We start from the raw sequence: 21692 nt of genomic DNA on the forward strand, positions 1-21692 counted from the left end.
AGGTTTGTAGCTGAACTGATGGTGGCCTCAACTTTATTTTTCAGTCTACTATCTAAACCCTTTTGACTCCCTTTACATCAGGAGTCCTTCTACCTTGGCCGTAAAATAAATGAATTGATGCTACTTGCATTGCCGTCTTGGGAAGAGAATTCCACGATTGAACAATAATCTGAGAAAAGATATCACCAATGTTTTTAAATGAGCAATACCTTAATTTTAAATTGAGTTGATTTATTATTGTCGGACGGACTGCACCTAAATTGGAAGGGGAATAATATATTAGCAGGGAGATTTGTTAGAGCTGCTCGGGAGGATTTAAACTCGTGGGACCCAGGGAGACAGTGAGGAAAGAGATCGATCTGAGACGGGTACAGCTGAGAACAGAAGTGAGTCAAACAGTCAGGGCAAGCAGGAACAAGGTAGGACTAATAAATTAGACTGCACTTATTTCAATGTAAGGGACCTAACAGGGAAGGCAGATGAACTCAGGGCATGGTTAGGAACATGGGACTAGGATATCATAGCAATTACAGAAACATGGCTCAGGGATGGGCAGCTTAATGTTTCAGGATACAAATGCTACAGGAAGGATAGAAAGGAGGGATAGCATTACAGCTGTGCTGAGGGAGGATATTCCAGAAATACATCCAGGGAAGTTATTTGGGTGGAAGTGAGAAATAAGAAAGGGATGATCACCTTATTGGGATTGTATTATAGACCCCCTAATAGTCAGAGAGAAATTGAAAAACAAACTTGTAATGAGATCTCAGCTATAAGAATAATAGGGTGGTTATGGTAGAGGTTCTAACTAGACTGGGACTGCCATAATGTTAAGGGTTTAAATGGAGAGGAATTTGTGAAGAGTGTACAAGACAATTTTCTAATTCACTATGTGGATGTACCTACTAGAGAACGTGCAAAACTTGACCTACTCTTTGGAAATAAGGCAGGGCAGGTGACTGAGGTGTCAGTGGGAGAGCACTTTGGGGCCAGCGACCATAATTCCATTAGATTTAAAATAGTGATGGAAAAGGATAGACCAGATCTAAAAGTTGAAGTTCTAAATTGGAGAAAGGCCAATTTTGATGGTATTAGTCAAGAACATTCGAAAAGTGATTGGGGGCAGATGTTCGCAGGTAAAGGGACAGCAGTAAAATGGGAAGCCTTCAGAAATAAGAGAATCCAGAGAAAGTATATTCCTGTCAGGGTAAAAGGAAAGGCTGGTAGCTATAGGGAATGCTGGATGACGAAAGAAATTTAGGGTTTGGTAAAGAAAAAGAAGGAAGCATATGTCAGGTATAGACAGGATAGATCGAGTGAATCCTGAGAAGAGTATAAAGGCAGTAGGAGTATACTTAAGAGGGAAATCAGGAGGGCAAAACGGGGACATGAAATAGCTTTATCAAATCGAATTAAGGAGAATCCAAAGAGTTTTTACAAATACATAAAGGACAAAAGGGTAACTCTGGAGAGAATAGGGCCCCTCAAAGATCAGCAAGGTGGCCTTTGTGTGGAGCCGCAGAAAATGGGAGAGATACTAAACGAGTATTTTGCATCAGTATTTACTGTGGGAAGGGATATGGAAGATTTAGACTGTAGGGAAATAGATGGTGACACTTTGCAAAATGTCCATATTACAGAGGAGGAAGTGCTGGATGTCTTGAAACGGTTAAAGGTGGTTAAATCCCCAGGACATGATCAGGTGTACCCAAGAACTCTGTGGGAAGCTAGAGAAGTGATTACTGGGCCTCTTGCTGAGATATTTGTATCATCGATAGTCACAGGTGAGATGCCGGAAGACTGGAGGTTGGCAAACGTGGTGCCACTGTTTAAGAAGGGTAGTAAAGACAAGCCAGGGAACTATAGACCAGTGAGCCTGACCTCGGTGGTGGGCAAGTTGTTGGAGGGAATCCTGAGGGACAGGATGTACATGTATTTGGAAAGGTAAGGACTGGTTAGGAATAGTCAACATGGCTATATGCATGGGAAATCATGTCTCACAAACTTGATTGAGTTTTTTTTAAGAAGTAACAAAGAGGATTGATGAGGGCAGAGCAGTAGATGTGATCTATATGGACTTCAGTAAGGCATTCGACAAGGTTCCCCATGGGAGACTGATTAGCAAGGTTAGATCTCATGGAATACAGGAAAAACTCGCCATTTGGATACAGAACTGGCTCAAAGGTAGAAGACAGAGAGGGTGGTGATGGGGGGTTGTTTTTCAGACTGGAGGCCTGTGACCAGTGGAGTGCCACAAGGATCGGTGCTGGGTCCTCTACTGTTTGTCATTTACATAAATGATTTGGAGGTGAGTATAAGAGATACAGTTAGTAAGTTTTCATATGACACCAAAATTGGAGGTGTAGTGGACAGCGAAGAGGGTTACCTCAGATTACAACAGGATCTGGACCAGATGGGCCAATGGGCTGAGAAGTGGCAGATGGAGTTTAATTCAGATAAGTGAGAGGTGCTGCATTTTGGGAAAGCAATTCCTAGCGGGACTTATACACTTAATGGTAAGGTCCTAGGGAGTGTTGCTGAACAAAGAGACCTTGGAGTGCAGGTTCATAGCTCCTTGAAAGTGGAGTCACAGGTAGATAGGATAGTGAAGAAGGCATTTGGTATGCTTTCCTTTATTGGTCAGAGTATTGAGTACAGGAGTTGGGAGGTCATGTTGCAGCTGTACAGGACATTGGTTAGGCCAGTGTTGGAATATAGTGTGCAGTTCTGGTCTCCTCCCTATCGGAAAGATGTTGTGAAACTTGAAAGGGTTCAGAAAAGATTTACCAGGATGTTGCCAGGGTTGGAGGATCTGAGCTATAGGGAGAGGCTGAACAGGCTGGGGCTGTTTTCCCTGGAGTGTCGGAGGCTGAGGGGTGATCTTATAGAGGTTTACAGAATTATGTGAGGCATGGATAGGGTAAATAGGCAGTCTTTTCTCTGGGGTCAGGGAGTCCAGAACTAGAGGTCATAGGTTTAGGGTGAGAGAGGAAAGATATAAAAGTGACCTAAGGGGCAATGTTTACGCATAGAGGGTGGTAAGTGTATGGAATTAGCTGCCAGAGGAAGTGGTGGAGGCTGGTACAATTGCAACATTTAAGAGGCATTTGGATGGGCATATGAATAGGAAGAGTTTGGAGGAATCTGGGCCGGGTGCTGGCAGGTGGGACTAGATTGGGTTGGAATATCTGGTCGGCATGGACGGGTTGGACCCAAAGGTCTGTTTCCATGCTGTACATCTCTATGGCTCTGTGACATGTACTGAGATACAGTGAAAAGTATTTTTCTGAGTGCTAATCAGACAAACCATACCTTCTATAAGTACATCAGGGTGACAGAGCAGAATGCAAAGGTGCAGAGATCAACGTTAATATCTGAGAGATCCATTTATAAGTCTGATAACAGTGAGGAAAAAAACTGTTTTTAAATCTGTTAATGTAGAGAGTATGGTGCTGGAAAAGCACAGCCGGTCAGACAGTATCCGAGACGCAGGAAAATTGACGTTTCAGGCGTAATTCCTGATGAAGGGCTTGTGCCCGAAATGTCGACTCTCCTGCCCCTCGGATGCTGCCTGACCTGCTGTGCTTTTCCCGCACCACACTCTCGACTCTGATCTCCAGCATCTGCAGTCCTCACTTTCTCCTCCACAACTCTGTTAGTACATGTTTTCAAACCTTTGTATCTTCTGCCCAATGGAAGATGGTGGAACAGGGTGATTTAACAGTTTGGATCAGAAGTTGGCTAGCTGAAAGAAGACGGTGGATGATGGGAAATGTTCATCCTGGAGTTCAGTTACCTGTACTGTGCTGTACTGCAAGGATCTGTTTTGGGTCCACTGCTGTGTGTCATGTTTATAAATGACCTGAATGAGGGCATAGAAGGATGGGTTAGTAAATTTGTGAATGACACTAAGGTCAGTGGAGTTGTGGATAGTACTGATGGATGTTGCAGTTTACAGAGGGACATACATAAGCTGCAGAGCTGGGCTGAAAGGTGGCAAATGGAGTTTAGTGCATTAAAGTGTGAGATGATTCACTTTGGAAGGAGCAACAGGATTAAAGAGTACCGCGCTAATGGTAAGGTTCTTGGTGGTGTAGGTGAGCAGAGATATCTTGGTGTCCATGTACATAGATCCCTGAAAGTTGCCACCCAGGTTGTTAAGATTAAGATGGTGAAAGTGAAGACTGCAGATGCTGGAGATCAGAGTCTAGATTAGAGTGATGCTGGAAAAGCACTGCAGGTCAGGCAGTATCCGAGAAGCAGGAAAATCAACGAAAACCAACGAAGGGCTTTTGCTCGAAATGTCGATTTTCTTGCTCCTAAAATTGTTAAGAAGGCATATGGTGTCTTAGCTTTTATTGGTAGAGGGATTGAGTTTCAGAACTATGAGGTCATGCTGCAGCTGTACAAAACTCTGATCAGCCACACTTGGAGCATTGCGTACAGTCCTGGTCGCTGCGTTATAGGAAGGATAATGGATGTGGAGGCTTTGGAAAGTGGTCAGAGGAGATTTACTCTGATTTTGCCTGGTATGGAGGGAAGTCTTTTAAGGAAAGGCTGAGAGACTTCAGGCTGTTTTTGTTAGAAGAAAATTGAGAGGTGACTTAATAGAGACATACAGGAAAACCAGAGGGTTGGATAGGGTGGACAGTATGAGGCTTTTTCCTCAGGTGGTGATGGCTAGCACGAGGTGACATGGCTTTAAATTGAGGGGTGATCGATATAGGACAGATGTCAGAGGTAGTTTCTTTACTCAGAGCAGAAGGGACGTGGAATGCAATGCCTTCAACAGTTGTAGATTCGCCAACTTTAAGGGCATTTAATTGGTCATTGGTTAAACATATGGATGAAAATGGATTAGAGTGGTGCTGGAAAAACACAGCAGTTCAGGCAGCATCTGAGGAGCAGGAAAATCTACGTTTTGGGCAAAAGCCCTTCATCAGGAATACAGCTATATGGATGAAAAATGAATGGTGTAGGATAGGTAGGCTTTAGATTGGTTCCACAGGTTGGCACATCGAGGGCTGAAGGGCCTGTACCTCAGTGTAATATTCTATGTTCGAGAGTATAACTAGGGTAGGAGGAGTCTTTGAGTATGTTGGCTGCTTTCCCAAGGAGAAATATTGTTGTTTCTGTGCCCCATAACTCTGTAACTCTGTTATAATATATATAGAATGATGGAAGTTGTCATCAGTAGTGGTACTGAGCAGCACCTGCTCAGTAACAGCCAGTTTGGGTTCTGTCAGGGCCAACTCAGCTCCTGACTGCATTATAGCTTCGGTTCAAACATGGAGGCGAGGTGAGAGTGATTGCCCTTGACGTCAAGGCCATATTTGATCGAGTGTGGCATCAAGAGGTTCATGTTAAAATGCAACAAGATCTGGGCAATATCCAGGTTTGGGCTGACAAGTGATAAGAAACGTTTGTGCTGCACAAATGCCAGGCTATGACCATTTCCAATAAGAAATAAGCTAACCTCTGCCCCTTGACATTCAGAAGTGTTGCCATCAACGAATCCACCACTACCTACATTCTTAGGATTACCTTTGAAAGTCAACTTGTCACAAAAGTACAGTGACTACAAGAGCAGGTCAGAGACTAAGAATACTGCACCAAGTAACTCCCCTCCTGACTCCCCAAAGCCTGTCCTTCATCTACAAGGCCCAAGTCAGGAGTGTGATGGAATACTCCTTCATTTGCCTGGGTGGGTCTAACGCCAGCAACACTGAAAAAGCTTGACACCATCCAGGATGCAGCAGCAAGCTTGATTGGCACTGCATCTCTCCACCACCAACGCTCAGTAGCAGCAATGTATGAGCTACAAGATGCACTGCAGAAATTCACCAAAGTTCCTCAGCACCTTCCAAACTCTCAGCCACTTCCATCCAGCAGATACATGGGAACAGCACCACCTGCAAGTTCCCTTTCAAGACACTTACCATCCTGACTTGGAACTTTATTGCCGCTCTTCACTGTCACTAGGTCAAAATCCTGGAATTCCCTCCCTAAGGGCATTGTGGATCTAAGTACAGCACATGGACTGCAGCGGTTCAAGAAGACAGCTCACCCCCATCTTCTCAAGGGGCAACTAGGGACAGGGTAATAAAAATGCTGCCTTGTCAGCAAAGTATCTTATGACTGAATAACCAAAGTATATGGTTTTTTTGTTCCTTGATGAAATCTGCTGTGGGTTGATCTTAGTTATTGGGCACAGTCGAGCATTGACCATCCTAGTGATTTTAAGTTGGTCATATTTCTTTCCATCAGGGATGTGACACATGGCTAGATGTTACATCCAAAACATGAGCTGTTATTTTACGCAGTAACCTTGGATATAGCACATTATCAAAAGCCTTGTGGTATCCAGGTAGACCAAATCAATTTCCCTTTAATTGATAAAAAACTGAAAGAACAGCAGATGCTTTAAAACTGAAATTGCTGGTAAAGCTCAGCAGGTCTGGCAGCACCTGTGGAGAGAAAGCAGAGTTAACGTTTTGGGTCGAGAACAGTTCTGAGGAAGGTCACTCGGTTTGAAGCGTTAACTCTGATTGCTCCCCACAGAGGCTGCCAGACCTGCTGAGCTTTTCCAGCGATTTCTGTTTTTTGTTCCCTTTTATTGATGTTGCTTGTTAATTCCTCAAAAAGCTTTAATAAGTGCAGTTGAACATTACTTTCTTTTCACAAAACCATTTCGTTAAGATTTTCTGAGCGATCTGCAATAATCTCCTTACCAATAGCCTTACCAATAATCTCCTTACCAATACCAATTGGTGGGCGGCACGGTGGCACAGTGGTTAGCACTGCTGCTTCACAGCGCCTGTAGACCCGGGTTCAATTCCCGACTCAGGCGACTGACTGTGTGGAGTTTGCACGTTCTCCCCGTGTCTGCGTGGGTTTCCTCCGGGTGCTCCGGTTTCCTCCCACAGTCCAAAGATGTGCGGGTCAGGTGAATTGGCCAAGCTAAATTGCCCGTAGTGTTAGGTAAATGTAGGGGTATGGGTGGGTTGCGCTTCGGCGGGTCGGTGTGGACTTGTTGGGCCGAAGGGCCTGTTTCCACACTGTAAGTCTAATCTAATCTAATCTAATAGATTCTAACCTTTCACAAATGATTGACCAACAGGTTTGTGATTTTCTGATTTATTTCTTCATCCTCGTTTGAATAAAAGGTGTTGCATTTGCTATTTTCTAAACCGATAGGAGCTTTCCAGAATCTTGGGAATTTTGGAAAATTAAAGCTATGCAGCTACTCTCTGCAGCCATTTCTTTTCAGACCTTGGGATGAGATCAATCAGGTCTCTGGGATTTGTCACCTTTTGGTTCTAAAAGTATTTCTCAGCCGTTCATTTCCTGGTGATTATGCAGTTGTCCTGTTGTGCTACTGTTAAAACCATAAGGAAAATATACAGGAGGAGGCTGTTAGGGTCCTTAAGCCTGCTTCACCAATCATGGCTGTTCCAGCATTCCTCAGGTTCGCGTCGCTGTCATTTTACCATAAATCCCACAAGTGGAACCATCCTCTCAGTATTTGCCCTAACAACTGCCTTAAGAATCCTGTATGTTTCGATAAGATTATTTTTCATTCTTCTAAAGATTGGAGTCCCAATCTTTTTGACCTTTGCTCCTAAGACAATTACTCCATACCCAGGGTCATCCTCATGAACCTTCTCAGAACTGCCTCCAAAGAAAATACATTGTTTCCTAAATAAGTTGAAGTTCTCTGTCCCTTTCACTACTTAATTTACAAGTGTTTTGTGAACATTATTTATGTCTTCTATAGTGATAAATTAAAAGATTGACTCAAATCAAGCACATGGACCATGAGCTTTATTTTCATGGGCAGTATCCATTGGAAGGCCGAAGGGCCTGTTTCTATACTGTATCGTTCCTTGTTCTTGTTCTTGATTGCTGGAAAAGCGCAGCAGGTCAGGCAGCATCCAAGGAACAGGAAATTCGACGTTTCGGGCATAAGCCCTTCATCAGGCTTATGCCCGAAACGTTGAATTTCCTGTTCCTTGGATGCTGCCTGACCTGCTGCGGTTTTCCAGCAACACATTTTCAGCTCTGATCTCCAGCATCTGCAGATCTCACTTTCTCCTCTTGTTCTTGATTGCATCATTAACACTTGCTATGGCTCAAAGAGAAGACCCACCACATCATTAAGGGATGAGCAATGAATGCAGTCTTGTGGCATTGGCCACATTCCAAGAAGGAACTTGAATTAAAAGTCTATGGGAAAGTGGAGTTTCCATTCCAGAACATCAATTTATGTCAGAAGTGATTTTTGCAATAGGATGGTCACATATAGATCCCAACTAGTTTTCTTCTAACATGCAGTTTATAAGTTTGTCCTGTCTTCATATAAACCAATTAACCTACTTGCACATCCCTCACTCCAACATTTTCCAGTTATTGCATTGAGCCTTTCCCTATCTCATCCCAATCAATCTTTCACTGCCACAACTGGACCTGTTATTCTTTCCTTCATTGACAGAGTAAATTTCCTGTTAAGAGGCAACATCAAATTTGTTTGTTTTGGTTGGTCTATTAAAGTGAATAAGATGAAAAATGCATATGTCATTTGTGTACATTTAATGAGACAAATATTTTAAATCACAAGTACAAGAAAACAGATGATTGAACTTTGTTCAGCACAGAACATTATTCATTAACTAAACAGTCCACTATTTATATTTTACTCTAGGTTGGCCCCTCCGGGTCCGGGAAAAGCACCATCATCCGATTGCTCTTCCGATTTTATGATGTCAAGGGAGGCTGCATTAAAATTGATGGCCAAGACATCTCCAAGGTAAATGCAGATACTTTATTCTGAAGAAAAGACAAGAGCTTTTATTATTTTCTAACATTGAGACTGAAACAATCTCTGTCTCAAATGGCCCTCATGTCTGACCAGCTCCTCCACGGAACAAACTGTGTGTTGATCTTAAGTAGAACTATCACAGTAGGGAACTGCTACAACATAGCATGAGAACAGGATAGAGAGAAAATGAGTAAGAATGTCAAAAAAGTGAGGAGTGAGAAAAAAGACTGAAATTGTTGAAAAGATCACCGAGAGAAAAGAAAGATCAGATTGAGGGAACAAATGGAAGTTGGGGAGAAAGGATAACAATCTTGAAATTTAGAGGGAGAGAAAGATGGAGAGGAGTGTAGAGATAAAAAGAATGAGAGAACAAACAGACAAGGCTTGAGTGAAGAGAACCTGCAGTTTCTACATCTTGTTCTGTAGATTGGAGATCCTATTTTGCTAATACACCAATCCAATCCCTTTTTGTCAGCTATATCCCTCCTTAGTTGCCCATTTTTCGCATGTTGAATGTCTTTTAGTATTAGTTCCCAATCTTGGTAAATCTGCAACCATCATGTGATCACGGCAATTGAATCATTCTCTTTCATGTCTGTTTTTGTCATCAATTCACCAATCGAGTTGCAAATCCTGCATGCATTCAGAGTGCTATTAATTCTGCCTTTTTAACGTATCTGTAGTTTGACCCTGCTTGATCTTAAGAACTCATTTCTGCTGCTTTCTATTTTCATTTACAGCTGTTCTACTTCTGAGAACCAGCTTTTTGTTAAAAAATTCTATCTGAATTCCCTCTAAGGTCTTATTCCCCTGACAATCGAGCTTAAACTCTCCCTAACAGCACTAGCAAATCCCACTGCAAGAATATTAGGTCCTGCTAAGGTATAATGTGTCCTCCAAGTACAGGTCCCAATACCCCAGAAACCTAATGTCCTCCATTTTTGGCCCATCTTTCCAACCATGTCTGTTTATCTCTCTCATTCTTTTTATCTCTACACTCCTCTCCACCTTTCTCTGCCTCTATATTTCAAGATTGCTATCTTTTTTCCCTAACTTCCTGAAGTCTAATGTCCTCCTTCCTGATCCATTTTTTCCAACCATGTGTTCAGTAGCTCACCTTTCTAGTTTTATACTCAGTGGTATTGGAAGTAATCCTGAGATCACGGGTCTTAGATCTCCTGCTTTTCAGTCTTTTGTCTAGCTTTCTAAATTGTGCTTTCAGGATTTCTTCTTCATCCTTTCTACCTGTGTTTTTGGTCCCATTGTGAAATATGACCCTTCATCTCCCACCCGCATTTCCCCTCCCACCCCCACCCCCACCCCCCAAAAAGAAGTTGCTGTTGCCAGACTGTGACATTCTTAACACTGGCACCAGGAAAGAGTCATAACATGATCCTTTAACCATCAATTTGTCTATGAATATTGCCCATCCATCCTTCTTTAGCCCCAGCTATGCAGCTTAACTGCTTGTGGGTACTCAAACCTAGCTGTTCAGAGTTCTGCAAGTACATTCAGAGCAAAAAAGAAGCTAGGGAGAAAATAGTGCCCCATAAAAATCAATGAGACTGACAACGTGTAGAGCCACAGGAGGTGGGTGAGATACCAAACAAATTACTGTGGAGAAAGATGCGGAAGCTAGGGAAGTCCATGAACGAAATAGTGGTTATCTTGGAAAGAGTACACATCACCGAAAAGGATGTTCTGGAGGTCTTAAAATGCCTAAAGGTGGGTAAATTCCCAGGACCTGATCAAGTGTATCCCAGGATATTGTGGGAAGCCAGGGGAGACGTTGTGAGGCTTAGCAGGGATATTATATCATTGATAGCCATGGGTGAGGTGACAGAAGACTGGAGGGTGGCTAATGCAGTGCCTTTATTTTAAAAAAAAAGGCTGCAAGAAGAATCCAGGGAACTATAGATCCTTAAACCTTTCATCAGTGGTGGGTAAGTTTTGGAGGGAATTCTCAGAGACAGGATTTACATGCATTTGGAGTGGCAAGGACTGATTAAGGATAGCCAAAATGGCTTTGTGTGGGAAATCGTGTGTCACAAACTTGATTGAAATTTTTGAGATATGATCAAGGGGATAAATGAGAGCAAAACGACAGACATTGTCTACATGGACTTCAGCAAGGCATTCGACAAGGTGCTGCATGATAGACTGGTTAGTAAGGTTGGATCTCATGGGATGCAAGGAGAGCGAGCTAATTGGATACAAAATTGGCTTGACTGTAGAAGGTTGATTTTCAGACTGGAGGCCTGTGACCAGTAGACTTCTGCCAGATCAATGTTGGGTCCACTGCTGTTTGTCATTTATATGAACAATTTGGTTGACACCAAAATTGGTGGTATATTGGACAGTGAAGATGGTCATTTAAGAGTACAACGGGATGGCAAATGGAGTATAATTTAGATAAATGCAAGGTGTTGCATTTTTGTAATGATGAGGTGCTGGTGTTGGACTGGGGTGGACAGAGTTAAAAATCACAAGACACCAGGTTATAGTCCAACAGCTTTGTCTGAAAGTACCAGCTTTCAGAGCGCTGCTCCTACATAACCACCTGATGAAGTAGCAGCACTTGGAAAGTTAGTGCTTCCAAATAAACCTGTTGGACTATAATCTGGTGTTGTGATTTTTAGCATTTTAGTAAGACAAGCCAGGGCAGAACTTGCACAGTTAATGGTAGGATCTTGGGGAGTGTAGACGAAAAGAGAGATCGAGGGGGTTCAGGTACATAGTTCCTGAAAGTGTTGTCACAGGTAGATAAGGCAGTGAAGGAGGTGTTTGGCATGCTTACCTTAATTGGTAAGAGCATTGAGTACAGGAGTTGTGATGTCATGTTGCGGCTGTACGGGACATTGGCGAGGCCACTGTTGGAATATTGCATGCAATTCTGGTTGCCCGGCTATAGTAAGGATGTTATTAAAACTGGAAAGGATGCAGAAAAGATTTACGAGGATGTAACTGAAAATGGAAGGCTTGCGTTATAAGGAAAGCCTCCATAGGCTAGGACTGTTTTCACTGGAGCGTAGGTGATTGAGGGGTGACCTTATAGAGGTTTATAAAATCATGGCAGGCATCGATAAGATGAATAGTCTAGGGTAAGGGAGTTCAAACCTTGCAGGCTGAGGTTTAAGGTGAAAGGGAAACAAAATTAAAAGGGATCTAAGGGGTAAGTAACTATTTCATAGAGAGGCTGGGTGCATATGTGGAATGAACTGCCAGATGAAGTGGTAGAAGTGGGTATAATTGCAATATTTAAAAGACATTTAGACAGGTACATGAACAGGAAGGGTTTAGAGGGAAATTGGCCAAATGCAGACAAATGGGACTAGTTTATGGCATAGACAAGTTGAACGGAAGGTGTTTTTCCATGATACATGGCACTTGCTATGTTCTTATGATGAGCCATTACCCCTTGCCAGCAGTACTTTCTGTCTGATCTTCTTTGACTGTCTAGCAATCGCTCATTTTGTTTTTGCCTGCCTGCTCTTGATCTGCAGTGTTATCTCTGTGGTTCTTGGGTGTTTCACAGACTGTAATTGTGGACACTTCCCACACTTATGGTTATCCAGGCCAGATGAAGCACCCATGACTGCTACATAGCATAGAAAGGACATTCCTTGCAGCTTCTTCCATGCCTTGAGCTTACTTGCAGACGATTTACTTTAAGCTGAAGACTGGAACGTAGGGAATAGATTACCCTGCAGTTAGTTGCAACGAATCTAGCCTTTTGCAAACAACCCTCACATTAGATTTTGATGTGATATCACTTCTTTGCCAAGGCTGTTCTGCTGTAACGTGCATTTCTTTAATGTGAAATTGCTGTAATGCAATTGACGAATTGGGGACACTGTTTCTAAAGCGTGAACTTTTAAGATGTGTCTTGGCTGTAACGCGATTAAAGCGCCAACACATTAAGTGCTATTTCTGAAGTGCGATTTTTCTAGAATGTGGGGTTGCACAAAAATGCAACCATCATGTTATAGAAGAACTACCTGTATTCTGGAGCTGCAGTGGCAACAGTAACTCAGTGGTCTTTCTCCAGCTTAATTTAGGTTCCAGGCCTGTGCTCTGTTTATATCCTGACTTTTTCCCTGGTCTGTTTCCTTGTACAGCTCTCTCCCCTCTGTTCCAAGTAAGGACAGGCCCCGAGCCTTATACTCTGCTTACATCACCTCTGTGTCTCTGCATTACCTTGCAGGTTTGTGCGCTGTCCCAGGTTCGGATCTCAATAATGAGATTCTGTCTTGCATGCTTCGATCGAACCTGCCTTCACTCCACTTTCAGGCAGCACATTCCAGATCCTAACGCATCACTGCGTAAAAACACTTTTCCTCATGTCACCATTGATTGTTTTGGCAGTTATGTTAAATCTGTACCCTCTAGTACTCAAACCCTCCAGAAATGGGAACAGTTTTAGAACATAGAACAGTACAGCACAGACCAGGCCCTTCAGCCCACGATGTTGTGCCGACCACTGATTGTCATGTATGCACCTTCAAATTTCTGTGACCATATGCATGTCCAGTATTCTCTCAAATGTGCCCAATGACCTTGCTTCCACAACTGCTACTGGCAACGCATTCCATGCTCTCTCAACTCTCTGTAAAGAACCCACCTCTGACATCCTCTCTATGCTTTCCTCCAACCAGCTTAAAACTATGGCCCCCCGTGTTAGTCATTTCTGCCCTGGGAAATAGTCTCTGGCTATCGACTCTATCTATGCCTCTCATTATCTTGTGTACCTCAATTAGGTCCCCTCTCCTCCTCCTTTTCTCCAATGAAAAAAGTCCTAGCTCAGTCAACCTCTCTTCGTAAGATAAGCTTTCCAGTCCAGGCAGCATCCTGGTAAACCTCCTCTGAACCCTCTCCAAAGCATCCACATCTTTCCTATAATAGGGCGACCAGAACTGGACACAGTATTCCAAGTGCGGTCTAACCAAAGTTTTTTATAGAGCTGCAACAAGATCTCATGACTCTTAAACCCAATCCCCCTGTTAATGAAAGCCAAAACACCATATGCTTTCTTAACAACCCTGTCCACTTGGGTGGCCATTTTAAGGGACTGCACTCATCCTTTTAAATGCGTTTAACAAAACTCTTCTCAACCTTTGCCAATTTAGCTATAAGCCAAAGTTCCTCATTCATGAAACTATTCTCATGAATCTTTTTGACATTCTGTTAAATGCCTTTCATCTTTCCTGTTGTGTGACATTCAGGCCTAGATGCTGGAGATCCGGGAGATCTGGATTTGTTTGCCCTGCCTTCCTTTGTGATTATACCTTGTTTGTGTCTGAACTATCTTTTCTCTAAAGGCAGCCCATTGTTCAGATACTGTTTTCAATACCAATCTGTAATTTCATTCAATCTTGGCAAGATGTATTCTCTCCCCATTGAAGTTGGCTTTCTCCTAGTTAATTATTCCAACTCTGGATTGTTCCTTGCCCTATTCCATGCCACTGAATATTTTCTCACTAACATTTGATCCACTTGGCCCACATCCAAGAACCAAGCCGAGGAGTGCTTTCTTTATTGGGCTGAAAGAATATTACTGTGGAAAGTTTCCTTCACACTGCCACTTACAGCTATTCTGGAAAAGTTTGTCTTAAATAGTACTCTATACCATCTTACCACCTCCCATTAATAAATTGACATTTATTGCAATTCTCCTTCTAATTCTATACCCCTTAATTTGCTGCACTAATCTCTTGTATGGTACCACGTACAAACTTCAGTACAGTCCATATACACTATCTTTCCCCATCTACCATCCTCAAAGATTTCTCTCTGGCTGAATAATAATATCTAGTAAATGCAGGCATCTCTTTTGAAATCTAACTATTTGATCTTTTAACTAGACAGGTGGTAATTTCATTTTTAATTAAGTACTCTGTAATTTGATCTACCACAGATGTTAAACTGGGATTCCTGTAATTAGCTGGGTTGACTCTGTCTCCCTTTGTAATAGTGGGTGCTATGTTGGCTGCTCTCCAGTCCATTCAATGTCCAATGAAACACAGACTCAAGTGGAAGTACAGGAGCCTTGGCAGCTTCTTCTCAGCCATTCCAGGATCCTAGAATCTTATCCCATCTGACCCTTTCTTCCTAAACCTTTTTTTAAAAAGTACCATTTATCTTTCAAGGTATTGCTAATCTTGGATCCATTCGCCACCACTTCCACAGTTTGCATCTTTTTGTTAAGATTAATGCAACTTTAATATTTACATCATTTTTGACCAGCTAGAAAATCAATTCTCTACAAATATGTAGGTTCAATTGGCATCTAGGGAGGCAAATGTAATGTTAGAATTCATTTCAAAAGGACTAGAATACAAGAGCAGAGATTTATTGCTGAAGCTGTATAAGGCTCTAGGCAGACTGCATTTGGAATATTGTACGCAGTTTTGGGCCCCGTATCTAAGGAAGGATATGCTAGTGTTGGAGGGAGTCCAGAGGAGGTTTACAAAAATGATCCCAGGGATGGAAGGCCCTGTCATACAAGGAGTGGTTGAGGACTCTGGGTCTGTACTCAGTCGAGTTTAGAAGGATGAGGGGAGGGGGATCTTATTGAACCTTACAGAATACGGGCAGGCCTAGACAGAGTGGATCATGGAGAAGATGTGTCCATTAGTAGGACTAGATTAGGAGGGTACAGCCTTAGAGTGAAAGGGTGATCTTTTTAGAATTGAATTGAGGGGAAACTTCTTCAGTCAGAAGGTAGTTAATCAGTGAAGCTCATTGCTGCAGAGGGCTATGGAGGCCAAGTCATTGAATGTATTTAGAACCGAGATAGGTTCTTGATTAGTAAGAGATATAAGATTATGGGAATAAGGCAGGAGAATGGGATTGTGAAATATCAGCAATGATCGACCACCAGAGCAGACTAAATGGGCTGATTGGCCTAATTTTGCTCCTTTTCTTTAGATTAGATTACTTACAGTGTGGAAGCAGGTCCTCCGGCCCAACAAGTCCACACTGACCCACCGAAGCGCAACCCACCCAGACCCATTCCCTTACATTTACCCCTTCACCTAACACTACGGGCAATTTAGCATGGCCAATTCACCTAACCTGCACATCTTTGGACTGTGGGAGGAAACTGGAGCACCCGGAGGAAACCCACGCAGGCACTGGGAGAATGTGAAAACTCCACACAGTTGCCTGAGGCGGGAACTGAACCCGGGTCTCTAGTGCTGTGAGGCAGCAGTGCTAACCACAGTGCCACCCTTTTTCTTATGTTCATACTTACAACAATTTTCTTTTTGCCAAAGCACTGGTAAAATTACTGGTTACCTTTAAAACTTTTTGAAATACCCTTTTCATGCTGTCAGTTATCCTTATCCCATTCTTAACCTCATTTTTTTATATTCTCCTTTAGTTCATCTCTAATATCTTTATTTGACTATGACAACCAGATCTATTCGTAGTATTGCTTATTTTTATAATCGTCCACTCTGTATCTTTGTAATGTCATCATACTGTAAAACTTTCCACTGTTGCTCTTCACTCTTCCTTTTGCACAACACCCCCTCAGCCAGCTTACTGGCAAATTTCATCTGAAAGAAAACATCTTCAAATATGCAGTGCTGTCTTGGCACTGGACTTTATATGTCCATAGAGTCACAGGCCAACACAAAAAAAAGCCATTGGCCAAGTTTTGAGCTAGTTGCAACTCCTCTTGAACAGCATCAATATCTGAATATCTCAATAAGGTGAGGTGATCCTGCACTTTTACACATATCCGGTCAATCATCTGCGGTGTAGTGCTGGTCACGAGGCCCTGTTGTAACCCCTAGGCCTGTTGCTGCAGATAGTTCCAGGTCTCATGATTTCACAACAGATAGTTTCAATCTTTTGCAGCACTTACTCAGAATTTTCTGGGTTGGCCTTCGAGGCATCATTGACAGGAACAGGCATAAACCTTACAGTATACAGAGGAACCTCGATTATCTGGCATCGATTAACCGAATTCTGGATTATCCCAACAAGATCGCAAAGTCCCGATGCTTGGCTAACTACATTATCTGGCATTCGATTATCCGGCATTTGATTAACCAAAGAAAATACTCTCCGCCCATATCCTTCAGATAATTGACGTTTCTCTGTAGTTCTTTTCCAAAGGCATAGCAATATCTTGAAAGCCTTGTGCCGTTATGCTTTTCTTGTCTCGAATTACTGTCCTGAGCTTTCTGTTGATCTGTAGGGCCTTCTTAAGCATCTTAGCACCAATATCTCCCATTCCATTCCCACTGACGTCCACCTTCGTCAAAATAGAATAGGCAAAGTCAGCATGGTTTCATCAAGGGGAGGTCATGTCTGACAAATCTGCTTGAATTCTTTGAGGAAGTAATGAGCAGGTTAGACCAATGAGAGCCAATGGATGTTATCGAGCTGGACATCAAGAAGGCCTTTGACAAGTGCCACACAGGAGCTTGCTGAGTAAGATAAGGGCCATGGTGTTAGAGATCAGGTGTTAGCATGGATAGAAGCTTGGCTGTGTGGCAGAAAGCAGAGAGTGGGGATAAAAGAGTCCTTCTCAGGATGGCAGCCAGTGACAAGTGATGTTCTACAAGGATCAGTGTTGGGACCACAACCTTTCACTTTATACATTAACAATGTAGATGAAGGAACTGAGGGCATCCTGGCTAGGTCTGGAGATGATACAAAGATAGGTAGAGGGACAGGTAGCATTGAGGAGGCAGGGAGGCTGCAGAAAGATTTGAACGGGTTCGGAGAACGGGCAAAGAAGTGGCAGATGGAGTACAACATGGGGAAATGTGAGGCCATGCACTTTGGTAGGAAGAATAGAGGCATGAATTATTTTCTAAAGGGGGAAACATTGAGAAGTCTCAAATGCCAAGAGACTTGGGAGTTCTCCCCCAGATTCTCTCAAGGTAAACTTGCAGGATGAGTCACTAGTTAGGAAGGCAATACAATAATGGCATTTATTTTGAGAGGACTTGAATATAAAAGCAGGGACGTACTTCTGAGGCTCTATACGGCTCTGGTCAGACCACATTTGGAGTGCTGTGTGCAGTTTTAGGCCCCATATCTCAGGAACAATGTACTGGCCTTTGAATGTGTTCAGAGGAAGTCCGTGAGAATGGTCCCAGGAATGATAAGCTTAACATCTGAGGAACGTTTGAAGACTCTGGATCTATATTAGATTAGATTTAGATTTAGGTTAGATTACTTAGTGTGGGAACAGGCCCTTCAGCCCAACAAGTCCACACCGACCCGCCAAAGTGCAGCCCACCCAGACCCATTCCCTTACATTTCCCCCTTCACCTAACACTACGGGCAATTTAGCGTGGCCAATTCACCTGACCTGCACATCTTTGGACTGTGGTAGGAAACCGGAGCACCCAAAGGAAACCCACGCAGACACGGGGAGAATGTACAAACCACACAGAGTTGCATGAGGCGGGAATTGAACCCAGGTCTCTGGCACTGTGAAGTAGCAGTGCTAACCACTGTGCCGCCCCATTTAAGACTGAGATAGATAGGTTCTTGATTGTCAAAGGGATCAAGGGTTACAGAGAGAAAGAGGGAGAACGGGATTGAGAAACTTAGCTGCCATGATCAAATGGCAGACAGACTCGATAGGCTGAATAGCCTAATTTCTGCTCCAGTGTCTTCTGCTTTTGTGGCTATTGAATCTGTAACAGCAGCTTGTAATAGCAGTCTAGTTCATCCAGCTCTTTCTCCATATCCCTGAATTGTTGTCTTGTCCAAGTTTTTATCCAGTTCTTTTGAACTTGCCTATTGAATCTGCTGCCAATATCGTTTCAGGAAATTCCAAATTCTAACCAGTCATTGTGTAAAAGGATTTTTCTTTGTCACCTCTAGTTTTCTTTTGTCTGTCACTTTAATTATACATATCCTCAAGTTGGCCTAGATGTGGTTGACCCTCACAGCAGTCTGACAAAGTTAAGTGTCATTGTGAGGAACATGACCTGAACCCAACGTCCACAAGTGAATTTCACAAGTCAGAAGTTGGGAACTTCGTTTTCCTCCTGATCCAGCATGACATTGTTCCCAAACTGCTGTTCGTTAGAAATTGGAAATTGACATATAATTATTTCATTCAATATCCTTACTCAAAAGAACGGGGTAATATTTTGCTAAATTCATACACAGTTGTAATCGTGTAAGTAAAAGCAAAGTACAGCAGATGTTGGAGATTTGAAATAAAAACAAATTTCAGCTAAAAAGAAGCGATACAGGTTGGTGCTAGATGTTAATGTTTCAATTCCAGTCTGACTCTCCTTCAGGACCAAAGAAGAGTCATATCGGACTCAAAATTAACTGCTTATTTCTCCACAGATGCTACCTGACCTGTTGAGTTTCCTCAGTACTTTGTTTCTAAACTGTACTTGTGCTTCAGCATCATTATTAAATTGCAAGGAAAGATGCTTTTCACCCTCTACAGTCTGGTTAAATTTCTGCTTCTATAAATAGTCTTCTTTAGATATTGACCATGGCCAAAACCATTTTTAAAAAAAAGACATTTCACCAACACTTTAAACACTGTTGTGGTTCTGTTCGCCGAGCTGGGAGTTTTTGTTGCAAACGTTTCGTCCCCTTTCTAGGTGACATCTTCAGTGCTTGGGAGCCTCCTGTGAAGCGCTTCTGTGCTGATTCCTCCGGCAGTTATAGTGGTTTGAATCTGCCGCTTCCGGTTGTCAGTAGCTGTCCGCTGCAGTGGCCGGTGTATTGGGTCTATGTCGATGTGTCTGTTGATCAAATTTGTGGATGAGTGCCATGCTTCTAGGAATTCCCTGGCTGTTTTCTGTTTGGCCTGTCCTATAGTGGTGGTGTTGTCCCAATCGAATTCATGTTGTTTGTCATCTGAGTGTATGACTACTAGGGATAGCTGGTCGTGTCGTTTCGTGGCTAGTTGGTGTTCATGGGTGCAGGTTGTTAGCTGTCTTCCTGTTTGTCCTATGTAGTGTTTTGTGCAGTCCTTGCATGGGATTTTGTAAACCACGTTGGTTTTGCTCCTGCTGGGTATCGGGTCCTTTGTCCTGGTGAGTTGTTGTCTGAGAGTGGCTGTTGGTTTGTGTGCTGTTATGAGTCCTAGTGGTCGCAAGCAGTCTGGCTGTCAGTTCCGAAATGCTCCTGATATATGGGAGTGTGGCTAGTCCTTTGGGTTGTGGCATGTCCTCATTTCGTTGTCTTTCCCTGAGGCATCTGTTAATGAAATTGCGTGGGTATCTGTTTTTGTTGAATATCTTGTATAGGTGTTCTTCTTCCTCTTTTTGTAGTTCAGGTGTGCTGCAGTGTGTTGTGGCCCTTTTGAATAATGTCCTGATGTAACTTCGTTTGTGTGTGTTGGGGTGGTTGCTTTCATAGTTCAGGATTTGGTCTGTGTGTGTGGCTTTTCTGTGTACCTTCGTGGTGAATTCTCCATTCGGTGTTCTCTGTACCATCACGTCCAGGAATGGGAGCTGGTTGTCCTTTTCTTCCTCTCTCGTGAATCGGATTCCTGTGAGTGTGGCGTTGATGATCCGGGTGTGTGTTCTCTATGTCTGTGTTTTTAATGATTACAAAGGTGTCGTCCACGTATCTGATCAATAGTTTGGGTTGTAGTTGCGGTAAAACTGTTTTTTCTAACCTTTGCATAACTGCTTCTGCTATCAGTCCGGAGATCGGTGAGCCCATGGGTGTTCCGTTAATTTGTTCATATATCTGGTTGTTGAATGTGAAGTGTGTTGTGAGGCACAGGTCTAGTAGTTTAAGTATGCCGTCTTTGTTAATAGGTTCAGCGTCCTGTTGTCTGTTACGTATGTCCAGCAGGTTGGATATTGTTTCTCTGGCTAGGGTTTTGTCAATAGAACTGAACAGTGCCTTTACATCGAATGAGACCATGGTTTCTTCCTTGTCTATGTGTATAAACACTTTCAGAAGTCCCAAACTCAACTAGAGGTACTTTTGAAGTATAATCCATTGTTGTAATGCAGGGAAATATTCCAACAAGTTTGTGCACAACCCCACAGCTAGCACTGTGATGGTGGCCAGACAATCTGTTTTAGTTATGGTGGTTGATGGACAGGAAATTAGGGAGAACTGCGTCCCCCTTACATTAGAGCAAGGAACAAGAGTAGGCCATTCAGCCCTTTGAGCTTGCTCCACCATTCAATAAGGTTGTGGCTGATCTGATTTCAACCTCTGTTCTACATTCCGAGATATCCCCCAATAATCTTTCATTCCCTTGGTTTCTTTTTTGAAGTAATTCCACATTAATCTTGACACCAACCTAACAGTGCAGAGTAGACCTCAGTTTGACCTTTTATCCCAAGATAGTGTTACCACTTGGTATTGTACTGGAATTATTCATCAATGTTCATTCATAGAATCCCTTTAGCATGGAATGAGGCCATTCGGCTGCTGAGTCCACACCAACCTTCCAAAGAGCATCCCACCCAGACCAACCCCCAACCCTGTTCCTGTAACCCTGTATTTCCCATGGCTAATCTACTAGCCTGCACAACTGTGGACACTATGGGCAGTTTAGCATGGCCAGTCCACCTAACCTGCACATCTTTGACTTCAGGAGGAAACTAGAGCACCCAGAGGAAACCTATGCAGACACAGGAAAACATACAGACTCCACATAGACAATTGTCCAAGGGTGGACGACCTGGATCTCTGACACTGTGAAGCAGCAGTGCTAAACACTTTGAAACTTCTGCCTCAGCAGTAACAGTGCTGACACTGAGTCCTGGATAATGTAATAGCGGATTATAATCTCCACATGTCCCTTCACACCATAACTTTGAAGGCATCAATCAACAAGTCTCTAGCTTCAAGATTTTATGACACTATCAGACAGGAGTTGGGAAGTACAGATTGGGAGTATTTGTTCCAC

General features: G+C 42.9%; 1 protein-coding gene across 1 annotated transcript in view; it reads left to right on the plus strand.

Moving 5' to 3' along the window:
* Positions 1 to 21692, plus strand: part of abcb6a (ATP-binding cassette, sub-family B (MDR/TAP), member 6a) — a 254471-nt gene that overhangs the window by 137064 nt on the left and 95715 nt on the right. The window contains exon 15 of the mRNA XM_060828218.1: positions 8702 to 8806. Coding sequence (XP_060684201.1) covers positions 8702 to 8806 — 105 coding nt within the window. The remainder of the gene's footprint in view (positions 1 to 8701; positions 8807 to 21692) is intronic.

The sequence above is a fragment of the Hemiscyllium ocellatum genome, chromosome 7, assembly GCF_020745735.1.
Source record: "Hemiscyllium ocellatum isolate sHemOce1 chromosome 7, sHemOce1.pat.X.cur, whole genome shotgun sequence".
NCBI classification, from domain to species: Eukaryota; Metazoa; Chordata; class Chondrichthyes; order Orectolobiformes; family Hemiscylliidae; genus Hemiscyllium; species Hemiscyllium ocellatum.